At 39.9% G+C, this 12474-nt stretch overlaps 1 protein-coding gene across 2 annotated transcripts; it reads left to right on the top strand.

The window, feature by feature from the left end:
- The first annotated feature begins 4789 nt into the window (after positions 1 to 4789).
- LOC131231855 (probable boron transporter 2) lies at positions 4790 to 11033 on the top strand. Of its 2 annotated transcripts, none has more exons than XM_058228167.1 (12): positions 4790 to 5649; positions 5868 to 5950; positions 6413 to 6605; positions 6721 to 6859; positions 7292 to 7457; positions 7615 to 7781; positions 7929 to 8102; positions 8222 to 8317; positions 8417 to 8554; positions 8684 to 9003; positions 9408 to 9678; positions 10661 to 11033. In XM_058228167.1, exons 1-12 carry the CDS (start codon positions 5546 to 5548, stop codon positions 10970 to 10972), a joined length of 2163 nt encoding a protein of 720 aa, XP_058084150.1. In that variant the 5' UTR covers positions 4790 to 5545; the 3' UTR covers positions 10973 to 11033. The 2 variants fall into 2 exon arrangements, with proteins under 2 accessions (XP_058084150.1, XP_058084149.1); XM_058228166.1 differs by having other exon boundaries at positions 4793 to 5649; positions 10658 to 11033.
- The last annotated feature ends 1441 nt before the right edge of the window (positions 11034 to 12474 follow it).

Below are 12474 nucleotides of genomic sequence, written 5' to 3'. Positions count from 1 at the left end.
TCGATTGGAAAGAGTTAGTTTAAAATTTTGAATTTCAAGGTGATGTATATGATACATTCATTCCGTCCATCCATTTTTTCACAATATTTTGAAGCATGAGCCGAAAAATGAGGCAGATCCAACACTTAAGTGGCCCACACAAAAATAAACAGTGGCCCCAAGAAGTTTTTAACAGTAAGTATTCAATTCTCTTTTTCCTGTGGGGTGGTCCACTTGAAGTTTGGATATGCCTCATTTTTTGGCTCATGCCATAAATTCGGCTGGCATAATGGATGAACAGTCTGGACAAGCGACATGCATCATGGTGGGACCTACAAATATTTTATAGCTTTCTCGATTTTTGAAAGTAGAAGTAGATGATAAGAGGAAGATGCTACATGAGGAAATAATTATTACTCCTTTACAAGGGATTTTCCTGGAATTTGAAAAAATCAAACAAGCCCTCAGACATGGTCGAGTCTGATTTGGTCCGGGACCTCGAGTCCCCTCCAAATATCCCAACTCGACCTGACTCGAATGAGTCGACCCAGACGAGTCCGTCCGAGTCACTAAGTCAGAAAACTGCTTTAACAGTACTTTTCCTTTCGTGACTAAACTACTTGTAGAAATAGAATTGAATATTCTCATTTCGTTCCTTTGCATATACACATGAAACTTGCATGTGATGTGACTTTTTGGAACTTCAAAATAAAGGGAGCGGATTAGGTGTACCGAAGACGGTGCGGCCCTTACTATGGGGCCCACCTTGATGTATGTACTCTTTATCCAAGCCGTCCATATGTTTTTATATATAATTTTAGTAATTATTCCAAAAATGAAGCATATCCAATTATCAGATGGACCATACCATAGGAAATAGTGGCAATTGACCATTAATGGACCACGAAAGTCAGGGATCAATCCGATATTCGTTTTTTTCCCTTCATCTAGGCTTATGTGACGTTATCAACAGATTGGATGGAAAATAAACACTACGGAAATATTAAGGTGAGCCCTAGTTTTTAATGGTGGGCCATTCAATCACTACTTTTTATTATGGTGTGGTCCACGTGAGAATTGGATCTATTTTATTTTTGGGATAATGCCTTAAAATAATCTGTAAAAACGAATGGACGGAGTGGATAAGAATACATACATCAAGGTGGGCCACACGTGAGGGTAGCACTGTCTTGGGTGAGTAGGGTTCTCACTGACATTTCTTACTTAGGCAGGAAGGTTTATAATCAAGGATAGGTCTAGACGGTCACGATTTTAGACATGTTGTTGACTCATTCCTGGACAAATGGCACAGGTGTATAGAATCTAGACCGTCCAAATCACTAATTCGATCGATGATGGAGCATGATCCAAAAATCACGCATAGAAAATGATCGAAGCCTTCTGATTTTTCCTGCTGAATCAGAACCACTCACTGTTTTAATCTAACCATCTATTTGATAGCCACCATTTCGATGGCTAGGATTGCTTGATCAGCACCGTTCTGAAGCTATTGTCTATCTTCAGTTTACCCCACAATTCGGATGGTGTAGATAGACGAACATGTGTTACACACGTGAGAAAGATGAACCACCACCATTTTGGCAATGGTGGTGAAGTATACCGTAGGAGCATATGACATAGACCCCTGTGCTAGTTCTGTAGGATTTTAGAAATTGTGGTGACTCTTGTAACGTACACGGGCATACTTGTAAGGCAATCCAGACCGTCCAAACCTCTGACCCAGCTGTCAATCTAGCACAGTAAAAAAGTTGTAATGACTATTTTTATTTCACCTTCCGTTTGATACTCATTAATTGGATGGTTAGGATTTTCGGTTCAGTATGATTTGATTTTAGATAAATGCTTCGTCCACAGTAGGACCCACAAATTGGGCAGTCTGGATAGCTGCACGTTAGTGCCACATTTGGGGATGAGTCACCACCATTTTTTAAATAGTATAGAACTATCACAGGAGTCTGGCCCCGGAGTTAGATAGAAAGCCGATTGCCTGGAGACCACTCTGTGGGGTCCACAGTGATCATGTATTTTATCCACTCCGTCCACACCTTTTTCAGATCAATGCAGAGAATTATCCAAAAAATGAGGCAGATTCAAAGCTCAAGTGTTCAACACCATTGGAAAAAGTGGATATAATGGCACCCACCGTTGAAACCTTCCTAGGGCCTATCAAGATGTTTATTTGCCATCGAATCCGTTGATATGATCCAAAATCAACCCAAAACTTTTGTAGTTCCCGAGAAGTTTTAAACGTTAGGTGTTCAATCTTTAAAAAAAAAAAAAATATTTACAGATGTGCACACAACCCCACACACCAACGCCGTAGTGAAATTCAACCACGTATGGGTACTCGAACCCTTGACCGGGTGTTGAAACTTCTAAGATCCTACCACCGGAGAAGGAGTAATGATCCAATCCATTGTTCTACTTCGCAAAGCCTACCACTCGAGCAAGAGTAATGAATCAATCCATAGCTCAACTGCAGACTAAGTGGAGATACTTCGTTTCAACACTTGAGGCCTTGGCATCGATCCTTGGTGGTGGTGGCTAACATGGATTGTTTGTATTGAAATGGGTGTGTACTAAGAAGCAAACCCTAAAAGAATAATAAAAATAAAATAAAAAAGTGTATTGACCCAATTCCTTCTGTTTCCTGTGGGGTGGTCCACTTGAGTTTTGGATCTGCCTGGCTTTGGAGTACATTCCCTTAAATAAGATGAAAAACGGATGGACCGCGTAGACAAAATGCATACAACATGTGGGACCCACAGAATTGGGTCACACGCAATCGCGTCCGAATATGCAGACAACAGCGCATGCTCATGCGGGGACGTGACTATTCGCTGACGTGAATGGAGGACTTCATGTATATCAAGAACACCGCCCATCAGGTGTAAAACCATGTTTTTAGACGTTAATTAAATTTTATTTTTTTTTTTTTTAAAACGCCCTTCAAAACTCAAGTGAGATGCATACACAGGAACAGTTGAAAAGGGAAATTTCCCCATTAAAATCGTCCAATTTGTTTGTGCAGTTCACCGTAGTGTGTATATGAAATCCAAGTCACTAATCTGACGCACTACACCATGATTAATGTATTAATTAAAAATTAAAAAATTAAAATACTCAAAGTAAGCCACATAACATGAATTTATAGTTTTTGAGCAAAATATTACACCTTTCACTATGGTGTGGCCCACCTAAGTCTTGAAATGGACTGATATTTCGGATCCACGGTGAAAATATGGCAAAACACCTGATGAATCGGGTGGATCTGATCGTATCCTTTCTTCACGCTAAATGTGAGAGCCTACACTAGGAAACTTGCTTCGAATAGGGGTAGTTTAGTAATTTCGACAGCTTCTGATGCATGTCCGGGAAGCGGATCGGGTCCTGCCCCGTCTGAACAGACTTGGTCCAGGCAAGGGATATGTGGAGCCCACCGTGATGTCTGGGTTTTATCTACGCCGTCCATCAACGTATACAGATCATTTTATATAGAAGAAGCCCAAAAATAAGGCAGATCTAAGATTCATTTGGACCATATATTGGGGATTGAACGCCTACAATTAAAAAATTATTGGATCCGGATGAAGTTTTAATCAAGCTGAAATTTGTGTTTTCCCTTCATCCAGATCTATTCGATCTAATTAACAGGTTGGATGGAAAATAAAAGTCATGATGGGCCCTAGGAAGTTTTGAACGGTGGGAAACATTATCAACACGGTTTCTTGTGGTGTGGTCCACTTGAGCCTTTTATCTTTATTATTCTTGTTAAAATATCGTAAAATGATATGGAAAAATGGATGGACGGTATGGATAGAAATTATAAATCAAGTTAGGACCCACGGATCCCCTAGATGGACTGAATCCATTCAGTTGAGTGTAGGACGCAATCCGTTTCCATTTTTTATAGGTTCACGGTCTAGCTTTTCCAAGATTCCATATGAAACTGATATTTACATTCATACCCTCCTCGTAAAATTTAATTTATATACAAAAATGAGATACTCTCCAAAGATGGTTTACACCACTTAATTTTTAAAATGGTGGTGACTCATCCACCATAGGCTTAATGGTATGAAAATCCAAACCGTCCAAAAAATGGATGGATGGAAATCCATAATACCCATGCCATTTTTCTCGTGGAATTTAACTGCACTGTTTTAATTTTAACCATCCATTTGATAGACACCAAATGGACGGTCAAGATATCTCGGTCACTGCACTTTTCTGAAGCTATGGTCTATTCACAATATGAACCATGACTTGGATGGTTAGGATTGGCTTGATCTCAACCCAAAATCACATTGAATAGATGTCAGTAGGCATCTAAGTTTCATGTTGATTTGGTGTGCTTACTGTTTTAATTCTAACCATTCATTTGATAACCACCAATTGAATGGCTAATATTTGTCAATGATTGTGTTTTTAAGCTATTCACCATCCATGTGTGGGCCACACCATTATTCTGATAATGGTGGTGAACTACCACACTCTAGCATTTTCCTTTTTAAAAAAAACACGGTAGAAGAAGCTGCTTGACTACTACCAGCCAGCTTGGTATGGACTGGCATGCAATGCATGCCTCTCACACCATCATCAACATCATCCTTCTCTCTCTCTCTCCACAACAAGAAAAAATCCGCTCTTTTTTTTTTCTTTTTCTTTTTTTCAATGCAATGTAGTATATGTATTCTACGACATTTCCATTCCTTTGAATCTCCTGTTTTTGTCTTCCTTTTAACTTTTTTTTTTTTTTTTTGATTGGGGGTCTTCTCATTTTTCTATTCTTTTTGCTTTGATGCTCTGACAGTGAAAGCTCTTTCATTCTCTTTTGACCTTATTTGATTACTAGTAATACAAACACATTAGCAACATTGCTGTGATTCAAATCTACAGTCTCTCTCTTCTTCAACCCTTCCCAACCTTTATATATTTGGACCTTTCTTCCCATTCATCCTATCTTTTCTTCTCTTCCCCCCTTTGATTGGATTCCTTCAATTTGAGCCAAAGGGTTGTCTTCTTTTGAGTCATATCATCCAAAGCTGTTGTCTTTTTTTAATTTGGTTTTTGGGTTGTTGGGTCAGTGTTTGAGTTTTGAAGCTCAGTTGTATTGTCTGTGCTGTGTTTTTTTTTTTTTTTTCATTAGTCTTTTTCTTTTTCCCCAGCATTTTGGTTTTGGGTTTTGATGTTCGGTTTGTTCTTGAACAAAAATCTAGTAATTTCTCATTTGGGTATCTAGCATTTTGATTTTTCTTTTCTTTCTTGTATGATGGGAAGCTTTCTAGGTACTGTTTGTTTGATTTTCGTTTGAATCTTTCTCAATCTGTCTGACCAAAGGTTCTAGTCTTTCAATTTGAGTATTGTTTGCGTTTGATTCCTTCCAGTTTGGTGCTCAAATCATGTAACGCATGTGTTTGAATGCTAGATTTAAGGTTGTCGTGACACAACGTTGATTTGTAAACATAGCATCGATGGCCCGGCATCCTTAAGGCCCATTTCTTGATAGTTTTCTTTGTGTTTTCCGCCCGTTTTCTTTCAAACCATGGAGGAGACTTTTGTGCCTTTCCGTGGAATCAAGAACGATCTTCGTGGAAGGTTGATGTGTTACAAGCAAGACTGGACAAGTGGTTTTAGTGCAGGGATCAGGTATTGATTTTCCTTTCATGAAGAAACCTTTATTCATATGTCTGCCATAGAAATTCAACATTGTTGGATTTTCTTGAATGGTGTTGTCCAATTAGTCAGTCTCTCATGTACAATTGATCTTGAAATTATTTTTTTTTCATGTTCTGTTTAGGAATCTTTTATTAGTGAAATTTTGATATAAGATGATATTATCATAGCAATTTGTTTCCATTATTCAGGATTTTGGCTCCCACGACATACATATTTTTCGCCTCCGCAATCCCCGTCATATCGTTTGGCGAACAGCTGGAGAGAAATACAGGTAAACCGATTGTTACAGTAGTCTTTCATTTCATTCCATATCTCAATCGGATTCCCATTGCCCAGTTTGACTGAATCTCTATATTCGACTTACGTAGAGAAAATGAACCCCATGGAGGTGCGACCATTTTAACTAAAAATGACAACTGGCCCCAAATTGCAATTCCATTTTTACATCAGACTTGGAACTGCCCGAATAGCTGTTTGGGTTGCTATTCTCTCATGATGAATGGGAAGGCTAGCAACACTTGGGTCATCCCACATACTGAATTGAATTATTGCATTTCAATGGAGTGTCAAAACACAAACTTAACCTTGCAATTAGAGTAATCTACCATCCGAAATGTTTGATGTTATACCATTTGAGTTATTAGCTGCTCAGCGCAACATCGTTCTTTACAAAATGAAGGGCTCGCACATATATTTCTAACTCAGGTTTATATATGTTACCTGGTCATGGCAGATGGGATCATAACTGCAGTTCAAACATTGGCGTCCACTGCACTTTGCGGGATCATACACTCAATCATTGGCGGTCAGCCTTTACTGATTCTCGGTGTAGCAGAGCCCACAGTACTTATGTACACCTTCATGTTTAACTTCGTTAAAGATAGACCGGATTTGGGACGAAAGCTGTTTCTAGCATGGAGTGGGTGGTATGCTATTTGCTTGTGTTCAATGGAAAAAATAAGGATACTGAATTTCATGTTCATGATACATGCAAAATGAGTTTCCTTTCACTACAGCTACTTGTGTCATTTGGATGGGCAGGGTATGCGTGTGGACTGCATTGTTGCTGTTCTTATTTGCTATTTTGGGGGCATGCTCCATTATCAATAGGTTTACCCGCATAGCCGGCGAACTGTTTGGTATGCTTATCGCGATGCTCTTCATGCAACAGGCTATCAAAGTAAGGATTTTAATGCCTATTTTGGTGGGCTTCATGTATTATGATGTATTTCAAGAAGACCCATAAACCAATTCTTTCGAATATATCGATGACTATTTTCTACCATTGATGGCAGTTGGATAACTTTCAAATTCAGCTAAAACAGGATCTTCAAAAATTAATGGAAAACAAGGGACATCACTTGTCTTAGTTGGAGATCCTTTTGTGGTTAAAATTGAATAGAATAACATATCAAATGGGTTTGTTAGGTTTTTATTGTTCTTTTCCACCTTCATCATTTGAGATTTTCAATCAAGCAAAATTTAGAACATGTTAGAAAAATCTGATCTTATTGAAATGTTTCTTGTGTCAGTACATTACTATGAGATGTAAGGCGTTACTCTTTTCATCAATTCGAACTTATCATTAATTCATGGATTGGCTGCTATATAGGGACTTGTGGATGAGTTTCGCATACCCCAACGAGAAAATCGAAATTCGATAGAATTCATACCTTCATGGAGGTTTGCCAACGGGATGTTTGCTTTGGTCCTGTCATTTGGACTTCTAATCACAGCATTAAGAAGCCGAAAAGCACGATCATGGCGATACGGGGCTGGTAAGTATAGCTACTAGATTCGTTTAGGGAATCCCTTGATAATATACAAGAGATATGTTCGTAATTAACGCATGTTTGGCAAGCTTAAATGGTTAAAAGTCTCTTTTATATTCTACCTACAATATTTGAACTGGGGATTTTTATTTTTATTTTGCAGGTTGGCTGCGAGGCTTCATTGCAGACTATGGAGTGCCCTTGATGGTTCTAGTCTGGACTGCCATTTCTTATATACCTTCATCCAGTGTTCCAAGCAAGATCCCGAGGCGGCTTTTCAGCCCGAATCCGTGGTCTCCAGGTGCATATGAGAACTGGACAGTCATCAAGGCATGTGTTTAAAATTGGGTCATTTCATCTTTGACTGAACTGCTTGATCTGATGCTTCTTCATTGGGAATATCTTAGGAGGAGTATTTCATTCTTAAAATTGCCTGTTACGTGTATTGCAGCTGATGATGAGCACTTGAACTTGCAGGAAATGCTAGATGTGCCCATACTCTACATAGTCGGAGCTTTCATTCCAGCAACGATGATTGCCGTGCTTTATTATTTCGATCACAGCGTAGCATCTCAACTTGCTCAGCAAAAAGAGTTCAATCTGAGAAAGCCGCCTTCATTTCATTATGATTTACTACTCCTGGGGTTTATGGTATGCTAACTATATATCATCATCATATTGAATTTTGATGGTTGGTTAGTTCTATTGTTTCTTATAAATGGCGACTGGTCCCTAATTATTAAATTCAAATCCTCATTTCCTCATGGCAGGTCATTTTATGTGGTCTTATTGGAATTCCTCCAGCCAATGGTGTCATCCCACAATCTCCAATGCACACAAAGAGCCTGGCTACTCTTAAGCATCAGGTAATCCCATAAATACCATCTATGCAACTCAATGAGTCGAAGATTTATCTCTTGAGTCATCGAATGTTCTAGTTCAACATAAAACTATTAATTCTGCAGTTGCTTCGCAATCGACTGGTGGCCACAGCACGTAAAAGTATGAGTAAGAACGCAAGCTTAGGACAACTGTATGGAAATATGCAAGAAGCTTATCAACAGATGCAGACCCCATTGATCTATCAGGAACCATCAGCTCGAGTATGCAATTTTCTCATTCTTAGTTTTCTTTCATCTGCCCCCCCACCCCAAAAAAAAAAAATTTAATAATAATAATAATAATAATAATAAATTAAATTAAATAAAAACTAAAAGATGAGTTTTGAGCAGGGATTGAAAGAATTGAAAGATTCAACAATCCAATTGGCTTCAAGCATGGGGAATATCGATGCGCCAGTTGACGAGTCAGTGTTTGATGTCGATAAGGAAATCGACGATCTTTTGCCTGTCGAAGTAAAAGAACAGCGGTTGAGCAACTTGATGCAGTCAGCAATGGTGGGGGGATGCGTTGCTGCAATGCCAATTCTTAGAAGGATTCCGACATCGGTGCTTTGGGGTTACTTCGCCTTCATGGCTATTGAAAGTCTACCCGGTAACCAGTTTTGGGAAAGGATACTTCTGCTTTTCACTGCCCCAAGCAGAAGATACAAGTAAACTCCATTTCTTCTGTTTCTCTTTCTATGCTTCTCTGCGCCTGCTTTTTCCTTGTTCAAACGACATCTGGAAATACCTTGGGAAATGGGTTCAGGCAGAATGCTTTCGACCGAAGTAATATCTTTTGTGTTTCAAGTGGTACTTGAAACAAACAAGATAGTATCTCTGGGGTGGAAAACCACAAAAATGATAACCTGCCCATTTGGGTTCCTTTTTTCTCCCACCACTCCAATGCTCGGTAAGTTCAAATGCTAGTCATCCCACCAATGTATCCTACCAAATGTTGATTTGGGGTACTTCCAAACATCAATTCATTCACTGACTTATGTTCTGTTTCTCCGGAAGTTGTTGCCACATACCAATATTCGTTTGATATTAATAAGAATCTTTGATTTCTCAGAGTGCTCGAAGAGTATCATGCCACCTTTGTGGAAACAGTGCCTTTTAAGACGATCGCAGCTTTTACGGTCTTCCAGACAGCTTACTTGCTGATATGCTTTGGTATAACATGGGTTCCTATAGCTGGGGTTCTGTTTCCTTTGATGATCATGCTTTTAGTTCCCGTGCGACAATACATGCTACCCAAGTTCTTCAAGGGGGCCCATCTTCAAGATTTAGATGCAGCAGAGTATGAAGAAGCGCCAGCTTTACCTTTCAACCTAATAGCTGCTGTAAGTTCCGATGTCTCATGCTCTCTAAAATAGTCTTTATGGTGGTTTTGGATTGTATTACCATTCGGTTCAAGGGTGTTTTTGGTTGCACCAAATTTCATGATATAATGAAAATTCATACCAAATTAGACTGATTAATCATGATATTTCATGATATTTGGTGCAACCAACGCACCTCAAGGAAATGACTAAAATGCAAGTGGGGTCATGTTAATTCATATCGAAGACTGGCCCCTAATTGCAATTCCATGCATTTCAAGTCAGACTTGAAATGATCAGGATCTCCATTTGGGGGCTTGTCCCTCATCATTAATGGAGTGGGCTGGCCCCTCCATTTTATTCAATTGATTGCAATTCAAGCAAGCAATCCAACGCAGTCTTAAAAATTAAATTATCAAAAGTGAGGTAGTTATCAGTACATATGTTTGGAGCATGTCGGAACACATGCTGGAAATTGTCTCTAGAACTCTCTACCTACCTAACTGATTAGTACACATTTTTCAGAAGTATTAAATTCTTTTTTGTGACCCATATAGCATGCATGTTGTTTTGTGTTTTAATAATCACTCACCTCATGTGGCCCACCTGTGCCCTATCCAAGCCTCAGCAGAGTGGACCACCACTATCTCTCATCAGGTGGGTGTCATGTACATAAAAGAAACTGACAGTTAAGAGAAACTGATGAACAGTCCATATTCAATGTGTGCGCACATGGCCTGCTTGATGATCAGCTAAGCCTGATTTTTCAGAGAGAATCTGCAGAGTTTGATCCACATGAAAACATGATCTGTTGAAATTTTAGACCACCAAAAGTGGATGGTTGGAGATGCTTCGACATGAACATGTGACATTTTCCCTATTTGTTTCCCTAACATTTCTGCTGATAGTCTTGCATTGCTAATCTATTCAGAGACGCCCATGAATGCAACCGAAATGGGTATTTTAGCTTATGCTCACTAGACATTTCCGACATTCTCAGCAGGATGTAAACTCCGGTATGAGGGCTTCTTTCGCAGAGGATGGAGAGATCCTCGATGAGATGATTACTCGAAGCCGAGGAGAAGTTAGGCGTATGTGTAGTCCAAAAGTAACCAGTTCGACTGGAACCCCGGTTGCAGATTTGAAAGGCGTTCACAGCCCACGTCTTTCAGAGAAGGCATACAGCCCCCGGTTAACTGAGCTGAGACGAGAACAAAGTCCTCAAGTCGGTGGAAGTGGGCCACACAGTCCAAGAGCAGGTGAAGCAAGACCATCAAAATTGGGACTGGATTCTAAGAACTCAACTCCAAAGTAGAAAGGATACGAGTTGAACACAAGGTTTTCGCAGCAGTTGTAGTTGCTTCCTTTGCTTTTTTTTGTTTAATACGTTGATATTCCGTTGGCGGGTAAATGATACGGTTTCATCATTGTAGTTCTGCTGTTTGGGCTGTTGTTATCTAAAACTGTTTGTAGCTAAAATCTCCCATTTCTCTCACAATATCGACATTAGGCTTCTATTGTAACCATTTAACTACACGAATAATAGAAAGACTAAGAAAATCGTTATACTTTGTTTGAGCATTTGCTTTTGTTGTTGGGTTTTCAACCAGAAGCACTGCAACACATGGATTGACCACTTGTCCGAGTCGACTCAACTCGCTCTGACTCAAGTCGATCCGGTTTTGAAATAGACTTGACCCAAACTCGACCCGACTTGGTACCGAGTCCAGCATGCCTGACCCATTCCGAGTCCGGGTCTGGCCTGGACTAATACAGACCAAGTCCGACCCGGTCACAAGTACCGAGTCGGGCGTAGCAGGTATCCACAGGCTGGAATCACAACTCAAAACCTAGGTGCACTTGCCAGAATTGCAGCCTCTTCAAATGTCAAATCTGAGTTTCTTTTTATATATATGTATGAGTCAAGTTTCGGATCAAGTTGAGTCAGTACCAAGTTGGATTTCGGGTCAAGTCGAGTCGAGTTACTGGGTGACCCAAACTCGACTCGGTTCGAGTTCGGATTAGACGAAGTTTACTAGGTTCAGATCGAGTCGGATGAGTCAAGTTTGCCTAGTCGAGTCGTCCCCTGCCCAACTCTAGACACAATCAGGTTTGACACTGCAAGTTGCCCAGACAAGTCACCCCCGACTCAAGTGAGTCGTGATTCGACTCGAGACTAGATGAGTTAGCTTGACTCACCCTGTCTTAAACCCATGCTGCAACATAAATCCATATAGCACACCGGAGCAGGTGCAGTCCTTACGAATGTCATGGGACCACTTGAATGCGTGGAGTTGCAGATACATATTGTATCATTGTCCTTTCAATTATATGGTCCCACGACAGTTAGGTGACAAGGAAGATGCTATGTAAGGCTTTGTTTGGATGTACTAGTGAACTGAATTGCAAAATTTTTGTTTAATCAAGAAGAAAAAATGAAACTAATGATGTTTCTTAGTTATGGAGAATGCGGTATCCCACAATTAGGTAGTGAGCCCCATACCGTTTGCGTTGTCTTTGTGTTACTAAAGTGACACTTTCTTTCCACTTAATCATGATTTTGGAATTTTCAAAAGGAAAAAAAAAAAATCCCAAAATTAGTAATTAAGCTGAAGAAAGCACCACTTTAGGGACGCAAATATGACATGGAGGGTATGGAGCCCAAGGACGGACGACTCATCCAAGTAAACTCAAACTCGGTCCAGTCGTTCTTGTTTGGCACCAAGAGTCGGCACTGAAAATATGAATGACTTGGCCCAACTCATCTGAGTCAACCCCTGACTGGACCCAGGAACAAGTGAGTTGGTCCCAAGACGC

Source organism: Magnolia sinica, chromosome 17 (genome assembly GCF_029962835.1).
Source record: "Magnolia sinica isolate HGM2019 chromosome 17, MsV1, whole genome shotgun sequence".
Taxonomy (NCBI): Eukaryota; Viridiplantae; Streptophyta; class Magnoliopsida; order Magnoliales; family Magnoliaceae; genus Magnolia; species Magnolia sinica.
This window is presented reverse-complemented; position numbering and strand designations above follow the sequence as displayed.

Coding starts and splice junctions, on each gene's coding strand:
- LOC131231855 (XM_058228166.1), top strand. CDS start 5,546: ATGGAGGAGACTTTTGTGCCTTTCCGTGGAATCAAGAACGATCTTCGT. Junction 8,318..8,416: donor TGGCTACTCTTAAGCATCAG/GTAATCCCATAA, acceptor TTAATTCTGCAG/TTGCTTCGCAATCGACTGGT. Junction 9,004..9,407: donor GCCCCAAGCAGAAGATACAA/GTAAACTCCATT, acceptor TTGATTTCTCAG/AGTGCTCGAAGAGTATCATG.